This window comes from Mytilus galloprovincialis, chromosome 7, assembly GCF_965363235.1.
Source record: "Mytilus galloprovincialis chromosome 7, xbMytGall1.hap1.1, whole genome shotgun sequence".
NCBI lineage: Eukaryota > Metazoa > Mollusca > Bivalvia > Mytilida > Mytilidae > Mytilus > Mytilus galloprovincialis.
Genome location: NC_134844.1, coordinates 20754204 through 20775870, shown reverse-complemented (window position 1 = coordinate 20775870; position 21667 = coordinate 20754204). Strand labels below are relative to the sequence as shown.

Here is a 21667-nt window from a genome sequence, read left to right as displayed (position 1 = left end):
GCTACATCATACATGTTAATTTTTCTTCGAATCACATGTTTTAAGAAAATCATGATAAATTTATACCTCAAAAACAATGAAGTAAACCTTCTTTATAAATATACTCATCATAGACACCAGATTATTACTTCTTTTAAATACCAGACACATGTTTTGTCTCCAAAAGACTCATCAGTGATGCTTGAATCAAAATAAGTTATAAGGGCCAAATATTTCAGTAAAACTACAGGTTCTAAACAATTCTAACCCTGAAAGCTTGTAAACAATATTAATATTTAATGTCATCTATATTCTAAAGGCTATAACTCCCTTAAAACATTTGATCATTGCTGGTTTCCAATTATTTGTGATACTGCTGATGTTAATCTTTGACAAATTTTTTTATTAAAATCCGATTAGAACTGAAGGTAACAGAGCACAAACAATGATGGCTTATCAGACATTAAAATTTCCCTTCCTCCTGCTCTGCTTTATGACAAAGTAACAAGGGAAAAACATAGTCTCCTTGCAGTTATACAGGAGTCCTTGCATATCACCACAAGGATTCTGCGAATTATCTATAAATGAGTGAAAACTGTAATTTTGACATGGAATCTTTGAATATTTCATGGTTTCATGGTTTGTTTACACATTGGGCACAGAACAGTAAAAAGTAAAAAGAAAAGGGGTAAAACAATATTTCACTTCCATAGCCACAAAAATTCTCCCCCGCCCTCCAGAAATCTGGATTCACAACATCAAAAGCCTACAAGAACCTTTGTTAGAAATAAGCAAATAATAATAAATGTCTTGAGTTTCTGCAAAAAAAGAAATAAGTCACAATTTAATCATTTTACACACAAGGCCAATTATGTACTTATGCCTGTGAACTCTGGTCCTTCTAAGATGGTATATGTTTATGGGTGTAGTACCATGTACTGTCTAACACCCAACAAACAAAGCAATAAATCTTAACTTATAACAACTTACAAACACTCCAAATCTTTTTATTTGAACAAAATTAAAGATAAAACAATTAAATGCTCCATACCTGCTCTTTAGTAAATAACTTTGAGACCAGATCCAAAAGAAATGGTTTATCCATATTCAAATACTAATTTGATATTTGATATAAATCCATTTTACAAATGGGAATGTATTTCTGTTTGAATTGTACAACTTGACATTTATATGCACATGAAGAATAAGCAGTAGGCACTTAATGACAAATGGTATTTTATGTTTAAGTAAATGACAAAATTAATACCATCGACTAAATAACCTTGTATACACATTTCTGTGCACACGACCAAAATCTTCTTAAAAGATTAAACTTGTCTCTGGCATATGGCCATTTGATATACTTTTTAAACTTTTTCGATTGTCTTTTCTGATATATCCTGAAGGCTATTTATAACTTTTATATATATCTAATCCTATCTATGTTAATCGTTATTAACTAATTGATCCACAGTAAAATAATTAAGGTCAATAAATAGAACTATATACATAACAGCAGCAGGTATAGGAATAAGAATGCGTCTTTGACTTTACATGTCAACAAGCTTTTTGTTTTAATTTTCAAACTTTTGCAATTTTATTGAATAAGTGATTATTGGCACTTAAGACAGCATGATTAACAGGCATACATACATACCTTAAAAAAACGTGCCAATTTCTTCATTTAATAGTCAATGAGAAAAACAGTGTAAAATCCATATTCACAAAAATAAACCATGCTCACATTTAAATGTGATAAGATTTAAAATCTTGTGGTCAATAATTGTTATGTGTGTCCAGGTATGTTTTAGTAGTAATTAGCATGTTGTACCTGTCCAGTTTTTATGATGACATTTGTAATAGAATGTCTGACATTGACTTCCTTGACAAGTTACAATCTCTACAGACACCTGTCTCTGACCAAACCTACATCACAGTCCACATAATTAATATATTTATGGCTTTATTGGAAGGTAAAACAAATGTCCACACACTAAATTTACAACCAGCAGCAGATTGTGACTTTTACTGATTTTTAAAGATCACGAAGATGTGGACACAAATTTATTGTGAAAGTTTTACTTAAACATTCAAGCCTCTTATTCATAATAACTTTCATACCAGAAGAAGGTTAAAACAGTATCTGAAGTGAAATTAAAAAGTTAAACTTTGTACATATTCCAGATTCAAACTAAAGTTGAGCTTCAGAAAACACTGCTTTCACTATAAAATAATTGCAATTAACCGAACTGCCAGAGAATAAAATATCTATTGAAAAAAATATTTCTCATTTTAATTTTGTCAGTATGACAAAAATGTATGCATGTATCTAAATGTTCATATATATATATTCAATGTCAAATTGAAATTATATAGTTTTTCCTGTATCAACAAAGTTTACCCTAGATCTATAACACCGACCAGAGAATGGTAAATAATTACAAAATTAACTTTTAACACATGTTTTCCCAAAAGAAATATTTATGAAATTGTCCTTATTTCTGAATTTTTGGCAAAACTTTCATTTAACCTGAATGTAAACCACAAAAGTTTTCTTTACCAGGTACATTTGTTTAAAACATGCATCATCAGATACAAAATGTACCTATATATACAATGTATACCCCTTGTAGTCTATTGAATTCTTAATGAAATAAAAATATTATCATTCCCAACAAAAATATAGGTATAGTGTAACAAAACACTACCTATGTTTAAATATACACCATATATTACTGGGGTTTGATCACCTTTTAATTATAGACCACAAACCACAACAATAACTTAAGGATAATAATATATATACTAATATAACAAAACTGAAGTTTTACCAAGTCATTGCTTTCACACTCAATAAACACCCTATACAGTAATTATAATATATACATGTATTGGTAAGCAATGCGGTTTTGTTAGTACATGTACATGTATAGGTTAAGTATCAATATAAGTTTTGTGGGTAGTTTGAAAATTGCACAATATATTTTGACCTCTAGATCAAGATGTACATGTAGTCTGATTATTACAGGTTTTTTATACATGTTATAAAGGGTTGCTGTTTGATTGCCTTATATTTAACAAGTTTTTAAATTCCTGTAAATAAGGATCAGAAATTAACAAATACCTGTGCCATGCCATATGGATTTAAATCTCCATCAGAAATAAAAGAGGGGCGACAGATATCAGAGGCACATTCAAACTCATACATTGCAAATAAAACAACAACACCATAGCTTAAAGAGAAAAAGATAAGTACACAAAACACAACATACAAAAATAAAGACTTAGTAACATGAACCCCATCAAGAACTTAGGGTGATCTCAGGTGCACTGGAAGGGTAAGCAGATCCCGCTCCACACGACATGTGGCACCCGTTGTATTGCTATATTTATGAGTAATTTGGAAATACAACAGCAGATTTTAAGAGAACAAGTGTAAAAAGGTATTATTTCACATGGGGTTCAAATTCGTCAGAAATAAACAGTTAATGTCATGCAAATCAAAAATAATAATAACTGTTTAAAATTTAAAAGGTTTAAACCATAACATCATAACATTAACTTACATGTACAAAATGTAATGATATCCTCAGTTATTAAAAGATCTAAATATAAAATTATATGTCCAGCAGGTCTGGTAATTATGTATGGGTCTTATATACAACAGTGTTCCAGCTAGGATTTGAAAATAGAGGGGCACGTTTTTAAAAAGGGCACTTTAGCGCGTTCTCACTGAAAAAAATCAAATACTTTATGTTACCACATAAAGACATATTTTTAGCAAGCATGTAGCTAAGTTAAATAGCTATTAAATACAAATTTAACCAGTTGCTTCGCAGGGCGCAGCATAATACGACCGCAGAGGTTGAACCCTGAACGGTTGGGGCAAGTATGGACACAACATTCAAGCTGGATTCAGCTCTAAATTTGGATTGTGATTAAATAGTTGACACAGAATGAATGTGGTCTAATGAACTTAAACAAAAAATTTTGCCTTTGAGCAATTCACTATGCTGTTGAATATTAATCCTCTCAAAAAAATGTTTGAAGAAATTTTCTTTTTATTTATGAAATCTGAAATGAAAAAAATTGACCCCCCAATTTTTTTTTCACATCCCCCTTTCCCTTATTTCAAAACTGATCTCAATTCAAATTTCTAATGAAGTTTGCAACAATAACCACTCATTTAAATACATCATAAAATATTAAAATGTAAAAAAAGTGCTTGTTATTACTGAATGGTAAAGATTGTTTTAATCTATCAGTTGGTAGTAAAAGTGAATATACATTGTATATTGTATAAAACAATGATTTAAGTTGATTCAACTACTATTCTGGACAAAGAAAGATAACTCCAATTGAAATCCAATTGGAATTTCTTGCTATTGCACAATATTGTGCAATTAGATATTTCTTGCTATTGTGCAATACTGTGCAATTGAAAATATTTGCTATTGCACAATACTGTGCAATTGAAGATTTCTTGCTATTGCACAATACTGTGCAATTGAAGATTTCTTGCTATTGCTGAATACTGTGCAATTGAAAATTTCTTGCTATTGCACAATGCTTAATATAATAATTTTGGATCCTGATTTGGACCAACTTGAAAACTGGGCCCATTATCAAAAATCTAAGTACATGTTTAGATTCAGCATATCAAAGAGGCCCAAGAATTAAATTTTTGTTAAAATCAAACTTAGTTTAATTTTGGACCCTTTGGCCTTTAATGTAGACCAATTTTAAAACGGGACCAACAATTAAGAATCTACATATACAGTTAGATTTGGCATATCAAAGAACCCCAATTATTCAATTTTTGATGAAATCAAACAAAGTTTAATTTTGGACCCCGATTTGGACCAACTTGAAAACTGGGCCAATAATCAAAAATCTAAGTACATTTTTAGATTCAGCATATCAAAGAACCCCAAGGATTCAATTTTTGTTAAAATCAAACTAAGTTTAATTTTGGACCCTTTGGACCTTAATGTAGATCAATTTGAAAACGGGACCAAAAATTAAGAATCTACATACACAGTTAGATTCGGCATATCAAAGAACCCCAATTATTCAATTTTTGATGAAATCAAACAAAGTTTAATTTTGGACCCTTTGGGCCCTTTATTCCTAAACAGTTGGGACCAAAACTCCCAAAATCAATAACAACCTTCCTTTTATGGTCATAAACCTTGTGTTTAAATTTCATACATTTCTTTTTACTTATACTAAAGTTATGGTGCGAAAACCAAGAAAAATGCTTATTTGGGCCCTTTTTTGGCCCTACATTCCTAAACTGTTGGGACCTCAACTCCCAAAATCAATACCAACCTTCCTTTTGTGTTCATAAACATTGTGTTTAAATTTCATTGATTTCTATTTACTTAAACTAAAGTTATAGTGCGAAAACCAAGAAAATGCTTATTTGGGCCCTTTTTGGCCCCTTATTCCTAAAATGTTGGGACCAAAACTCCCAAAATCAATCCCAACCTTCCTTTTGTGGTCATAAACCTTGTGTTAAAATTTCATAGATTTCTATTCAGTTTTACTAAAGTTAGAGTGCGAAAACTAAAAGTATTCGGACGACGACGACGACGACGACGACGCCAACGTGATAGCAATATACGACGAAAATTTTTTCAAATTTTGCGGTCGTATAAAAATCATTTATTTAGAACACATAACATGTATAAGTTAAAATCAAACTGATAGCAATAATAGACATTACTATATTCATTTCTCTTTCAGAACTATAGATTTTTTCAAAGAAGAGTTCAAATGCAAATAAATAAACAACAATGACAAATCTTCTGTTGTAACAATTATCCACCAATAATGGAGTACTTTAATTGGTGGGTGTTTTTTTAACTCTACTTTTGTGCTGTTTGTTGGCAGTCAGTTTTTATTGGTAGAAGCCTAGGAAGCCCAAGTGCCTAAAGAACTACTGACCTGCAGTAATGTAGGAAAACTTACAATCCTAAGATTGACTTTGAGCAAACTTGTCACATGCAGGATTCAAACTCACAACCTCAGTTTTTACAGGCTAGTAACACAGTACTTTGTCCAGCAATTGCAAGGCCCTTTTGAGTACTGTACTTAGAACTTCAAGGTAGGAACTATTACAACCAATCTTTGTACATGTTACAAAATGGGGAATATGTCCATGGGACACACATGATGCCCTTAGGCCTGCTTGCATATCATATAACGTTATGAAGGGGCATAACTGAAGAACAGTAAAAGTGACACTACCCAAATTGGTACTTGATCTGAGTTTTGTGGTAATAAGCATAATGTATAAGTGTTTAACATTTGGTTTAGGCAAACTATATGTATAGCTAGAGAACGGAAAAGAAAAATCAGCAATTTTTCCATTTGTAAAGGGGCATAACTCTAGAAATTTAAAGTGACATCGCCAAAACTCAAACTTGTTTTGTATTTAATGGTTATAAAATAAGCATAGCATATTAGTTTCATTTATAACATTTGGTTGAAGCAAACTTAAGTAAGGTGGCAGAAACAAGATTCAGCAATTTTTCCATTTGCAAAGGGGCATAACTCTAGAACGACAGGTGCATAATTATTATATACATGAATATAAATTGTAATATTAAACATACTTTGATATGGTTTTGGTATTGTGTAATACTTTTATTATTAACTTGAGACATTTTAAAAAAGTTTATATTTAGATTTTTCAATATAAAACTGATCTAAAAGGGTACCGCTGATAATCCAGTTCTAAGAATACAATTATCCTCATGTCAGATAATTGGACCAATTATTGGTGTTCTAATTTGAGTGAATAAATAAGCTCTTTAAATCCTGAACAATTTCATGTTTGTCATACAGAATGGTATATATCTTATCCATTGTTTAAGGCTATAATGTTACCTTCTGATACTTTTTTTAATGTAGGGTAGGTCTTTCGAACATTTTAGAGAGGAACTTTTTTATTTATTCTATGAATACCTTACATAATACAATGTATATTGACATTTCTTAATCAAGGGGTACCAATGACTTGTTTAAAATGGGAAAAGTACTAGCAATAAAAGACAAAGTTGTGTGTTAATTTGTTGTTTCATGGACAATGATTTGTCATTAATGATTTACCCTTCATCTCCTTTAATTTAAACAATTGAAGAATATATCCACAGTCATATTAACATTTAATGAAATTTATACAATAAAATATATAACACAGATCAACTGCTAAATGAAATCAATATCTTAACGCCTACATTGTACCAAGGACAAAATTCTGCAGTCTCAAATATTATGTAATACAATGTAATTCATATACATCATTGTACATGTATGCGGTCATCATCAAATATCTGTATTGTTCTCCTCTTGTCTAATATAGTTCTCCCGTACAATTATGTACATGTAATTAATTCTATCAATGAATTATATAAACAACTTAACATTTTCTTGTTGACATAAAGCTAACATAAAGTTTGTGCAGGTTTCAGAATGTATACTAATTATGTTTAGTAATTTATAGTATTTGTTTGTAAAATGAACAGGTGTCAATGTCGAATAAATGACCTACCTCATTACAAATCAAATGTTCAGTATTTATATTACTACAACCTTCACGCTTAAAACTTTTTGAGTCCACATGAGCCAGAAGCTCAATTTTTTGAAAATTTTAGTTAGATTCTGTTTAATCGTAGAAAAGAATTTTACTAGCCAATGCTGTAGGACTTGTGGTTTAGCATGTAGACTGCTAGTAATACTGAATTGGACGATGCAGTGTTCCCACCTTTATGCAACAAAATGTCCATTCTATCAATAAGCAAAGAATACATGTATGTGTTGCATTCTTTGCTTTTGATTACAGCTTTGAAAACAGTTAACAGAATTCTATAACCATGATCATGACTAAAGAAGGGAAAACAATTTTTGGTTAAGTTTTGTTGGATTTTGAAATCAGCATTCCTGTGTGAAGGAGATTTACAGATTGGGAAAACAATCTTCCATCTATGTGAAAGAGCTTGCTATAAAGGAAATTGATATGTGTGTGTGTGAAAGAGCTTGTCAGATTTGGAAGTCATTCTTCCTGTGTGTGAATTCAAGAAAGTTGGTCAGATTAGGAATTCAATCTTTGTGTGTGTGAAAGAGCCCTATGGGATTGGAATGTCAATCTTCCTGTGAAAGAGCTTGTTGGATTTGGAAATTATTATTTCTGCATCAGTGTGAAAGAGCTTGTCTGATCGATCTTTGTGTATATGTGAAAGAGCTTGTGAAATGATGTCATAGGAAATCAACTTTCTTGTGTGAAGGAACTTTTTTGATGGGAATATTAATCTGAAAGAGTTCGTTGTTGGTTGATTAGGAATTGCTCTACCAATCAAAGCAATGAAGATAAATGATGTACATGTAAGTTGAAAGTGGTGGCATATATGTACACAGTGATATTGTTTGCCTCATATAACAGCGGAAATTCAGCCTTTTCCCCTAGAGAAAATTCCCAATTACTAAAAAAAATGTTTAAAATTCCTCCCAAAAAGTTTTACATTTTCCCCAAACAGTGATGGCATTGGTAGTAATGTTTGTAAATTTCGTATTCATGTTATTATTTTGATATTAGGAAGCACTTTTGAGATCCGGTTTCAATAAAAAAATATACATTTTCCCAATAAAAAACAGTAGAGGTAGTTTTGAAAAAGAATACAATAATACTGGTACACCATCTAATAAACTAATACATTGTACATTGTATATAAAAACCAATGTGTCAGCAACATATTAGTCTCACACCTGAATCCTGTGGGGTTGGGAGGTGTCTGTTTGTGTTTCTATTTACAAAGCCTTTCACTGCAATTGTTAGAATTACAAATGTAAGGTGATTGGTATTAATCTGTAGCAACTCAAGCTTCATGTGAGGAATATCACATTCTCTGCACACAAAATTCAGACAGACTTCCAGCTGTGAACATCACTGAAGAGACATAGATTGATGAAATGATACAGTGGTGCAGAATATTCATTCCTTGTGAGCAGCGACCTTTGGTTGTGACTGTAGTTCTTTTTTAAGTTTAGTTTCATAATTTAACATGTTTAAGCTTACAATCTGTGTAATAATTGCAATGGCGGAAAATAGTTTTCTGACTATTTGTTGGTCTCCAAAATGCACTGAGGCCTAAATTAAAATATTGTTTGTTTGCCCTTTCCCGACCCTACGTTTTGAAACAGGGTAGGTAGGTAGGTAAAATATCTTATTTTTTTCCCCAAAAAAATAACTTGGCTCGGTATATTTTTTTTCATGGGTAGGCAGGTAGGTATAATATTTTATTTTATAGATTCAAAATCTGCATAATGTCATTTTTGTCTGTTTTGCTTTTGCTAATAAGTTTCTGGGACTACGCTTCGAAAAAAAAAATCATGTAGAATGTGAAGTTAATTCATATGCACTACTATTTTGTTTTCAAATATCAAAATATAGAGCTGTGCCGCATATTTTCAACGTTTATATATGCCTGGAACTTTAAAGAGTTTTAACTTGCACTAATATTCTGTACTACGTACCTTGAACGCTTACCTCTACCTAAAGGTTTTCTGTAAGAGATAACTTTGTCCTGGTAAAATATGTCCGGGCAGACATACATTACTAGAAGAAAAAGTCCCTAGAGTGTTTAAATTTCTGTGTGTGCCTATGTTTCTAATAAAAATGCTAAAAGACTTAAACTCAATTGTCACGTATTTTACAATGCATTTATAAATGATCTGTATGGAAAACTTGGGCGATTTTACTGCCAAATATTCTCCACTTCACAGGCTTTTGTCACCTTTGGTTCATGTCAGATATAATTAATATAGCAATGCTGGTCGAAGGCATCGTTAACATAGTCTTCCTGATCTACGGATCACAAAAGGTCATCCCTACATAGAATACAACGTCCGTTTACACAAAATACTACGGTTTGTACACACGTTGATAATTTTGTATTATTAAACGAACTTTTTTGTAAATGAACCCAGCTCTTCAAGTATAAAGATACAGAGTTAACGTACGTCATATCATGATTTCAAAGCGTTCAACATCGATTTCAAACAAATGCTTTGAAACTCTAAATGCAAGTGTTCATGTCAAACGCTCACGTGATACCAAACGGACTAGACCTTTCACGATAAAGATAAAACCCGAGGATTCCGGTAAAAAAGTTTTGAGCGGGAAATACAAATAAAAGATTTTTGGTAGGAACGAAAAAATAAAATAAAATCTTGCTGATAAATACAAATAAAAGATTTTCAGGCGGAACGAATTTATAGGGTCGGTCGGTAAAGGGCGAACAAACAATATTTTAATTTAAGCCTGATAGTAAGCTTGATTTTACTTCTGACAGTGTAACAACATGTGAAAGGCAGACGTGCAAACCAAAAGTGTTTGCTCCAATAGCTTTAATATGTTCCAGCATTATGTTGCTACATCTGAGCCATTTCAATATAGAACTAATTGGTAGGTGTTTATATTTTTGGATGAAAGTGGTTATCCAATACATGAGGGTATGAATGGCCTTTACCTTCAGTCGTCAAATGGTCACTTTCGACTGCCTTTAGATGTTAAGCATCAAATTGGTTAAAATCTTATTGTAATTTGCAAATTATTCTTCTTGCGAGTCATCAGAGGTCTGAAATATTTACATGTACAAATGTACTGTATCTGTTAATACTGTGAATTTTGGAAAGAATTTAAAGCATTTTGTAAAGTAATCCCTCAAAATCGATTTTGTTTATGCCATGAGGTAAATGCACTTTTGATGTCAGGCACTAAAGTCAAGATTACCATGATTTGGCAACATTTTTTTATTACTGTCTATTGTTATGAAGGTACACCAAAAGACCTTATCACACTTTTAGAATCTGTAAAACGTGACACTGACTAGAATCTATTACACATGAACTATTGACGTCAACCAACTATTACTTTTTGTTTGTGGCGTCAAGACATTCACTACTACATGTACGACATCAAAATTTGCGAGAACTCGAGTGATGTTCAGTATTTGCGATCAAATAGTGATATAGTCATGATGATGATATGTGGATTTTTCAGTCCGGCTATCCTGTTTGGATATTGCAGACTGGCTTCTACCTATTGTGTGGTTCTGCTTCATTTGACCTTTTAGCTTTAACTTTGCTTTGAGGAGTGTGGTATGGTGTATCTTGACGTTCCAAGATCGTAAGTGCAAATGCTACTGCCTATAGTCATGATAGTGTATTATGGCCCTCATATATGGTGTTATGACAAGACCGAGGAGAAAATTAATTTTAAATGAAATTAATGCTTTATCCCTAACATTTGACATAGATATAAATATGGGAGATTATTAAAACTTATTGTTTTAGCCTTTCCAATGACCAATTTTACTTCCTATATTAGGCTATAAGTTTTCTCTTGTCTATTAATATTATTTAAAGAAACGCACAGACATTCAAAAAGTTTCTGAATAAGTCTGACATCCAATCATTTTGATCTTAAAACTTCCAAATTACCTCAAGTCTTAATTTTGGTATCTTAGTTGTATGGTATAGAATATGACACTATTGTTTCTTCATACTGAACAGACAATACCAAAAGAATAACGTGGGGCTTTAATCACTCATGATGACTGAACCGTTTTCTGGGCGAAAGTATTGACGGTTGATAATTTACTTACCCGGGCCTTCAGGAGTTTATTCTTAAGTCTCCAAATTTCAGCGGTTAAGTGAAAATTCACATGGAAAAGATTACTGTCAGGCTCTTTTCCCCTTCTTTTTCCTTGCTTGATAAAATGTCCAGGTGATTTCACTGTTTACTCTTACCGGAAATGAGGTCATCCGCCGATCATGTCATTAAATAGTTCATCAAACTTTCCCAGTTAAGTATTAATCAGCTGAGAAATCAACCATATTAATGAACAATAGAATCATATCATTGTCTTCTAAGAGTTAATAAAAGGAGAAAAAATAAAAAGTTTGAACCATGAAACATAATGTTGAAACTTTGTTTACATTTTGGGCACTTCTTATTCATACGCTTTCGGCGGAGAGAAAAGTGCACTTTTGGTCAAAAGTGTTGAACTTTAAAGTCATCATATACCTTTTGAGTATTTTACTTTCTGCTAATAGATCAATGCTTTAAAAAAAAGATGACGTAACGTCAACTTTTGAAATCCTTCATCTGAGATTAGTCCTGTCACACATGTGTTTAATACAAACATAAATTACATCAAACTTGAAAGTGCATTTGTTCTCAGATATTCACTTCCGGGTGAAAACAAAATGAGCCAGCCAAATGATTCACCGAAAATCTCTCCTATAAAAGTGGAAAAAGATGTGGAGAAGGAAGGACAATCTGGATCAGAGAGTGAAACAACACCAGAGAAGCAACTAAAGGAGACAAAAACTGATGGAAAGGCATCAAGTGTTAGCCCATCTCAGGAAAGAAAAAGAAAGCTTGAAACACCAGAAGAGGAAAATGCTAATAAACATAAAAAAGAAAAACAAGAAGAAGAACGATTAAAGATGCAGTACGTAATAAACAATCAGTTGTATGCTCTTAATGTTATATACGTGAATGGCATACCTTTGTTGAATACACTGAATATCTACATTGTCAATGTCATGGACGTCATTGACATTGTACAAACAACCAATCTGAATACAACTAATTGTAATCCCAGCTGTCCCGACCGCTTGAACTTGATGCATACAACAATCACTTTTCCATTTGGCGTCAGATATTATGTTATATGACATTAAAATTTTATGGGAACCTGTGTGATATCCAGTAACGGCAGACAAATAGCGATAAGGTGTATAATGAATTCATCAAACCTCTCGCCACTGGCAAATCGCCTCAGGGATCTCCATGACCTGCTATATGAGCCTAGCCTTCTTCTAATTATCCCTGCAATCGTTAAATCATTATCTGTCATGGTCAAATGATTCCCCCCATTGTAAAAATTTGTTTCGTTCTCTTGCCGCCATTTATTTCTGCATTTATAAACAGTTGTACATAATTGCATAATCCGTAAGCTTATTGAAGTATAATTTAATTTTCCTGATTCCTGAGGGATAATATCCTGCAAAAGACCACTAATCACTAGCTTGTACAGAAAGATTGACACACCTGACTGGAGGGTATCAGGTCCGTTCGCGCCCAATACACTTTCGCACCCTACACGTTTGCACCTCGCACGTTCACACCCAAGGTCCCTTCGCACTCTACATGTTTGCGCCCAATTTGAATTCAAATTCCAGTTGAATAATTGGAAAATCATGATTGTTGTTGTATTTACAGCTTGGTATGAGTAAAACATTGAAGATTTTAAATGAAAAACACACAGCTTGGTCCCTTTGATCTGAAACAATGAAACAATAAAATATAGCAATACCGTAACTATTATAACCAAAACATGATAAAATTTATTCAACACACAAAAAAAACCCGAAGTCAGAATCTCACTTTATTTTGAAACAAGTCAATGAAACTAGCTAATAGTTATAGCAATACACTAACCAAAGCATGATTAAGAGTACTGTTATTCAACACAAAATAAAACTTTGACAGAATCTCACTTTATTAAGAAAGGATTATCATTTTATTAACAATAAACACTATCCAAAACATCATGATTCAACACAAAAAAATGCTGTCTCACTTTATTTTGAGACAATGACAACAATTATACTTATAAGAATACACTTGCAAAAACTTGATTACAAAGTTATTAAACACAAAACCAATTTAATTTGGCGCGAACACGTAGCGGGGTGCGAACGGAATTTGGGTGCGAACATGTAGGGGGCGAACATGAGTGGGTGCGAACGTGAATGGGCGCGAACGGACCCGGATTCTGACTGGAGAACACTTGATTAAGATAGACAATTGAATGCACTATTTTGTTCAGCAAATGCTAACAAAATTTGAATGAAAAAAAGAAAATAACAAAAACAGTCAACACATGCTTTTATACTGACTTACGCAATCAGCATTCCCCTTTTTAAACAGGTAAAAGTAAGACATAATGAAAACATAATTTGGTACCAAGAACACTTGCAAATCAATAAGGGATGATATTGAATCCCTGTACAAATTAAAAAGTAAATACATGAATATTAACTGGAACTTGATAATCTGAAGAAATTTCTAACATTGTATCTGAATTTAGAGAGCATATCTATTTTACAATCCTTTTAAAACATCTGGTTATCATTCATAATCAACAAATATGTATTGCATATATAGTATGTTGCAATGAAATTTTTTGTTAAAATTCGCTAAATACTTTTTGGAAAGGGGCTGCTGAAGTTTTTTGTTCACCATTCCTTACATGCAAATAAAGGAATTAAATTCTTTCCATGACACTTCACTGTAGATGCTGGATCAATAAATTTTCATCCATGGAGATCATTGGTGCCCCACATCAAATCGTCCATTCATCATTAACTCAACCCACTCTTGTATTCCAACTAGCCCAACTTATGTTCACTAGCAACTATTGTTGACAAAGTTGTTTCAAGGGATGGTAATTGTGTTCCGGACCTTATTCTAAAGTAAAGATAGATACATTATTTTCTTCCACTTTTAACCTTATTTTTCAGCGTTAAAGTTGTGATTTTAATTGAACTTAATTGCAGTTTAAAGAAAAAGTCTTGTAATTTTGAATGTGTATTTCAGGGTTTTAGTGTCAAACTTTACAGAAGATCAACTTAATAGATATGAAATGTACAGAAGAGCTGCATTTCCAAAAGCTTCAATCAAAAGGGTAATATATAATTTTTGTATAAATAATTATTATAAAATATGTACATGTACATTTTTTGTATGGTGCCTTGAACAAAAATTCTATGAAGTATCACTCGGGTATAAAATTGTTCATGCATATATAATGCCGTTTCTATTACATAAAAAACAACAAATTTATTGAGTACAAATGGGTCAATCTAAATATATACATTTACATGTTGAAACAGAACAAACAACACCACTACAAAATTTTAAAGAAGAGAAAGTCCACTAAACAAACAAAACCATTAATATAAGACATCTTTGTATGTATGAAGAAGTTTTCTTTGAAACAATTCAAGTTTCAGTCAAATAACATACACATGATACAGGAAGATGTTTCACAAAAAAAACTTTACAATAAAACTCACTCATTTTTTTTAATCTTAAATGCACATAATTCTGTCTATATGTTATGATCAATTTTATTTGTACTATATTTTGCAAAAAATACATATAACTTAAAAAATACAAATGTAATGTCATTGGATTGGAATAAGCTTTGTTTTCAAATGAGGAAAAATATCATTTGATTGATTGTTGGTTGCTTAACGTCCATTGTAAAAAATAACATATTATGATTTATAATTTAAACTTACACAGTGACTTGGCTTTATTGTCTTAGCGTTCATCATTTACTAAAACATCACCAACAATTCGACTAAAGCTGGTTAAACATTATTGTTTGCCCTGTATTATAATATGTACAGGTACTTACTTTTAGTACATGTAACTGTGGTTTATTCCTTGAATGCCAACATCCTTTGATCTACCGACAATTTACCTGTAAAATTATGTTGGCGTTCGAGGAATAGGTGCAAGTAGTTATCACAACAAAAGTGCATGCTTATCAAACAATTATACTAATTAAACAGAAAGGTATATTCCAGGTAGCTAAATCACATTCATGTTTGTAAAGTTGTTGAAAATCATTTTTTGCTGTAACTGCTTAAACCAGTATGCTCTTCTCTAAAAATAAAACTTCAAAATTTATTGCATCACAAAGTTTTTGGACTTGGATACTTTTTTCCAATATTTCTATAGTTGTGTGTACTGTCATATCCTTATGTTGAATTTCTCGAAACTTTGTATGTAATGTTAGATTACTATGTTTTATTTTGTTCAGTTGTTCAGGCTATTTTTCTTGGGTTTAATATTACACCCTTTTTTATTTATTGTAAGTCATTTATAATATATTGTTCAGGTATTTGTTATGTTAGCAATTCATCAGAATTCTTGTTACCATATTTTATGGACTTGAAATTTTGTAGAGTTATGGAGGATATTCTCATACTTTTTCATAGCATAAAAAGAAGAACATTTTGAACAGTATTTATTTGTTTGTAGACAGAGAACGATGACCTATAGTTGTTTATTTCTGTGTCATTTTGGTCTCTTGTGGAGAGTTGTCTCATTGGCAATCATACCACATCTTCTATTTTTTATATACAGAAAACAATACATATAACATAAGTAAACATATAAGAAGATTGACAAAAAGCACACATCTTCATATGTGATCTGATAACTATTGTTGAATATTCTATACAAGCAATTTTCACATTTAAGAGTCTATTACAAGTGTAAAGTTTAACTAATTGTGAAAAAATCATATTATAAGTAGTTCATACTAACTAATAAAATATTTAAAATGATATGGATTTAAATAAATATTTTATATCCTCTCTAGTTTGAAATAATCGTATTAAAGTAGACTTTTTTTTATTTTTTTTAAACATGTCTTATATTAATAAACCTTTCCATTCCAAAATTATTTTTTTTTAATGAAAAGTAATAAAAAACGTTTTTATTTTCTTTTTTATTTTTTGAATATTCATGATAATTTTAACCTAAAAAATCTACTTTCTTCTTATCAAAAAGTGATAAAATGTTGCAATTTTATCAAATTCTCTAATTATTTTTTACATTTAAATACTTGTAAAATGATTTAAATAGTTATGAAAACACCTATTGTTCTTATATAAACATCTATAGAAATATTTTTGTTGGCGTTCCAGGAATAGATAACATATAAAATGTTGGCATTCGAGGAAGACACCGTAACTGTTACAAATTCTCTATTGAAAAGTGGAACTAGTTAATGAGTAAAAGCGGCATATACTTTTTTATACGCCCGTCGTCTTTTAGACGGGACGTATTATGGTATACCGTTGTCCGTCGTCCACACTTTGGACAATAACTCAAAAACGCTTTCACCAATTTCCATGAAACTTTAGTGAATTGTTTATATCTATTGATGTAAGCTCCCTTTAGTTTTTTTTTAATTTCAGATTTTAAGTTTTGGATTTATGGGGCTTTATTCATAAAAAAGGGGGGATTTTCAACACTTCGGACAATAACTCAAATAGGCTTTCACCAATGTCCATGAAACTTTGGTGAATTGTTTATATCTATTGATGTAAGCTCCCTTTCAATTTTTATAAATTTCAGATTTTAAGTTTTGGATTTATGGGGCTTTATTCATAAAAAAAGGGGGATTTTCAACACTTCGGACAATAACTCAAAGAGGCTTTCACCAATGTCCATGAAACTTTGGTGAATTGTTTATATTTATTGATGTAAGCTCCCTTTCAATTTTTATAAATTTCAGATTTTAAGTTTTGGATTTATGGGGCTTTATTCATAAAAAAAAAGGGGGATTTTCAACACTTCGAACAATAACTCAAAAAGGCTTTCACCAATGTCCATGAAACTTTGGTGAATTGTTTATATCCATTGATGTAAGCTCCCTTACAATTTTTATAAATTTCAGATTTTAAGTTTTGGATTTATGGGGCTTTATTCATAAAAAAAAGGGGGATTTTCAACACTTCGGACAATAACTCAAAAAGGCTTTCACCAATGTCCATGAAACTTTGGTGAATTGTTTATATCTATTGATGTAAGCTCCCTTTCAATTTTTATAAATTTCAGTTTTTACATTTCCGTGTTATGAATTTTTATGCTTAGAAGGGGGGATTTTCCAATTTTGGGACAATAACTAACACTTTCAGGTAATGAATTTTTATACTTTAAAAAGGGGGATTTTATGAAACTTTGGTGAATATATTAATGAAACATCCCTTTTGATTTGTAGATATATTTCTAGTTGATCATATAAATTCATTTAAAGCATAAAAGACAAGTTAAAAGAGCAACGGGCGTATCATGCGCTAAAGCGCAGCCCTTTATTTATTAAACAAGTAAAAAATGAATCATTTGAAAGAGAAAAAAACTTAGTTTGTGAATAAGGCCATAGAAAAGAATAGGTTTGTTTGCCCAAACCCTACCTACCCAGAAAAAACTGCCTACTCAAATTCTTTTATTGTCCTGATTTGAAGAAGTTTTTTTTTAATCAGATAGGCATGAATTTATTCTGACTAATAAACATCCAATACGTAAATTTAAAAAATTAAAATAAAAAAAAGAACAGAAAATACCTACCTACCTACCCACTGTCTCAACCTTGGGTAGGGTTTGGGCAAACTAAAATATTTTTAATTGTGGCCTAAGAGAATCACATCCAAAATGTTATCTAGTGATAGTTATAACCTTTACAACAATAATTTCTGATAGCATATCAAGCATTCTAATGCAAATTGTATGTAACAATTTTTTTCATTGGCTAAAAGTTGCCGTCAAATCCACAGTTGACCAGGCATAACTAAGGAGGGACAACCATTTTGAAATGATTGAATCAACAAAAGTTTGATTACTACTATATAATCCAAAATAAAACAACATTTACCTCGAATTCGCTGTTTTAAAGTTATTTTATCCGAATTTGAAGTTACAGGTAATATAATAACCTCCAGTTTGTAAGTTTTTATTTGTATGACGTCACCTTTACCCATGACGTCTTTGCGCCAAAATCATTCATGAAGTTACACAGATTTTTTTTTATTTGTCAAATTTAGGTATTTTTCCAAGTTTTATCGCTACACTTCGCCAGTAAAATTGCATTTGCGACCGTCAAATCTACAATTGACAGTGGCAACTCTTCAACTACAGTACTGTTATTCCTTAAATATAGCATCACATTACAATGATGACAAGCGCCTGAGGCAGAACACTGCAAGGCCATTTGTCCAGTTCAGTAATTAATAAGTTTTATTTCAGTCCATTGTGCTTTGGTTAAAACTGTCAAATATAAAAATGAAAGATATAATTATGATTGCTGAATAGAAAACTCTCCACCAGAGACCAAATGACACAGAAGCTTAGCACCCATACAGCCTCCAACAATCAGCAAATTCCATACCATCGAACAAGCAATTAAAAGCCCAGAAATGACAAATGTAAAACCTTTTATTAGGTCTTTTACTGCCTATTTATGATTATAGTGTATGATTTTGTAGCTGATGCAATCCATCACCAAGTCCAGTGTATCACAGAATGTTGTCATAGCGATGTCTGGCATTGCCAAGGTCTTTGTTGGTGAAGTAGTGGAAGAAGGTAATACATTTGTACTTCTTTTTGATGTTATATGGATAATAATTTTAGACTTTTGGTTTGTTGGAGATAGTTCTCACAGTAACATGTATGAGGTTGTATTTTCTTTAATACTTCTGAAAGAACATTTGGCATAGATATTTGCAGAAAAACTGAAAAATTTTGGATGAAAAAATATTTTTAGAACCTGATGGATTCAACATCCTGTATGATTGTTAGTGAAAATACTCATAAAAACAGTAAAAAACGTGGCAAATAAATGTCACAGTGGTAATTATGGATTAACGTACATGTATCCAAGCAATGTATTTGTTGTTTATTCCAATGAAAAAGGCTATAATGCCGCAATATATGGAAAATTGTGTTATATAGCTCACACCATACAGTAAGCATTAAAGGGCCCAACAAATGATTAGTGTAAAACCATTCAAACGGGAAAACAAACTGTCTAATCTATATGTAAAAAACAATAAACTCTTATGAATCACACCAACAAACAACAACTACTGAACATCAGGTTCCTTTTTAGTTTTTATTATATAATTATATATATATATATATATATATATATAACTTTTTAAGTTCCTTTTCTGATAGGGAACACATAAAATTCTGTTACAATATCGCTTCCACAGTTTTGGGTTATTAACAATGTTAAGCTCATCAAAGCCCATAGAATAATATGTTACTAATTGATTATGGTGACCATAAATTGATTAATAAAAATAATCTGGGAGAAAAGTGTCATAAATCAATACTCCAGTCAATGACTGATAGTTATGTGTTGAAGCCATCTGATTTCTAGATGTCAATCTTTATCAGCTATAGATAGATCTAGGTGTTTTATAGTTTTAGAAATAAACATTATTTGGAAGTTAAATAATTTACTACTATTGGGATTAGGGTTCAGTTGCAGATTGCAGAGACAACTGGGAATTTCTAAATTGTTAAATTTTGACCCAACAGGATTAATTTTATAGATAGAAATTGTAGATTCTAAGACAAAGAGAGTTAACCATGATAGAAAATCAAAATATTAATAAAGTTTATGTTTGTATAATTTTCAAAGCCAAAACATAGAGCTATCATTATATATAAAGTATCAAATCCTTACTTAAAGTTGCAATATACATGTAGCTGTGGTTAATGTAATGAGAAAAAATGAGGTGGAGTGAAATGTAGAATAGAGTATAGATAGACGTAGCTTGTTATGAAAACTTTAATTCATTGTTGTAAGTAATTATTTAATTTTCTATAATGTATTTAAACCTCATTATACAATGTATCATTATGTACAAGAAATTTTATTTGTTTTGCTATTTGAATTTCAGCTCTTGATATCATGGAACAGTGGTCAGAACCAGGACCAATTCATCCCAAACATTTACGAGAATCAGTTAGACGACTGAAGCATAGAAATCATTTACCAAACTCTAGAACAAAGAAAGTTCTTTTCAACACCTGAGATTCATGAAGAATAGAACAATGTCAGAATGGACAAAAGAATAGGCTCTTCGGGCAAGAGCATTCGTGTACATGTATATGATATAAAATCATCATCATGAAATAGTACATGTATTAATGTGATTGTAAATGAATATAGGTCAATGTTCAAATGTTGAAATGAAATAGTGTGAATGCTCATTCAAATAAAAATAGTGTTGTATGATTTTTTTTGTCAGATTGTTGTTTTTTCACTTAAACCTGTGTAATCTGTGACACCTATGAAATAGAATGTAGTCTATATCATTTTCATGATACTTTTTGGTTTTCAGATATAGAAATGTTTTGGAAATGATTTGCTTATAACATGACAGCCTCTAAAACACTAAAAGAAAGCTAACAATTTTGGGTCACTGTTAAATTCAGTTCCTCCCACAACGTTATTCCTAGTACTCTAAATGTGTTCATTATACTTTGGTTTGTCTTCAAGATCTTATTTTAAATTTACAAGCCTTATTTTTTTTATGTGGTATGTCCTTTGAGATTCACAGATCTTAAAAATGTTTTCTTGAAATTTTAATGCAATGTTGATAGATAGATTGATTTCCAGTGGTAGGAAATGTATCAACTCATACCAACTAAGTTTTCTAGCAACCAATCAATTACCTTCTTATATACTTACTTGAGCAACCTAGTTTAGTTTAAACATATTTTTCTTGTTTAAAATGACAAATAGATCAGACACAAGTTTTATGACTTAGTAATGTCTTCTTGAGCAACCTGACAGTGCCCCATGTGGAGCAGGATCTGCTTACCCTTCAAGAGCACCTGAGTGTTTGTTGCTCAGTCTTATGTTTTGTATGTTGTGTTTTGTGTTCTGTTGTTTATCAGTTTTGTTTTTTACCCATGGTGTTGTCAGTTATTTTTTGACTGAGTTTTAATGTCCCTTTGGTATCTTTTGCCTTTCTTTTATTGGACTTCTGCATGTAAAAAAATCCAATTCTGATCAAT

At 31.3% G+C, this 21667-nt stretch overlaps 2 protein-coding genes across 4 annotated transcripts in view; one reads left to right on the top strand and one right to left on the bottom strand.

The window, feature by feature from the left end:
- Window positions 1-11800, bottom strand: part of LOC143082509 (serine/threonine-protein kinase 38-like) — a 59935-nt gene extending 48135 nt beyond the window's left edge. The window contains exon 1 of one of the 3 annotated variants that reach the window (XM_076258215.1): window positions 11649-11800. Coding sequence is in view for 2 of the 3 variants with exons in the window: in XM_076258213.1 (XP_076114328.1) it covers window positions 1031-1084 (54 nt within the window). In the remaining variant the exon portion in view is untranslated. Of the gene's footprint in view, window positions 1-1030; window positions 1175-1636; window positions 1745-11648 lie in introns of those variants that run through there. The other 2 variants (XM_076258214.1, XM_076258213.1) reach the window with 2 other exon arrangements.
- A 202-nt stretch (window positions 11801-12002) lies between these two features.
- LOC143082508 (transcription initiation factor TFIID subunit 11-like) lies at window positions 12003-20882 on the top strand. Its single transcript, XM_076258211.1, has 4 exons — window positions 12003-12500; window positions 14654-14741; window positions 19120-19216; window positions 20545-20882. Exons 1-4 carry the CDS (start codon window positions 12253-12255, stop codon window positions 20676-20678), a joined length of 567 nt encoding a protein of 188 aa, XP_076114326.1. The 5' UTR covers window positions 12003-12252; the 3' UTR covers window positions 20679-20882.
- Window positions 20883-21667: the final 785 nt, after the last annotated feature.

What these genes read in the sequence shown, in the direction of transcription:
- LOC143082508 (XM_076258211.1), top strand. Translation starts at nt 12,253, where the DNA reads ATGAGCCAGCCAAATGATTCACCGAAAATCTCTCCTATAAAAGTGGAA. An exon ending in CAAAAGCTTCAATCAAAAGG is followed by an intron (nt 14,742 to 19,119) that starts GTAATATATAAT and finishes ATGATTTTGTAG; the next exon opens with CTGATGCAATCCATCACCAA. An exon ending in TGGTGAAGTAGTGGAAGAAG is followed by an intron (nt 19,217 to 20,544) that starts GTAATACATTTG and finishes TTTGAATTTCAG; the next exon opens with CTCTTGATATCATGGAACAG.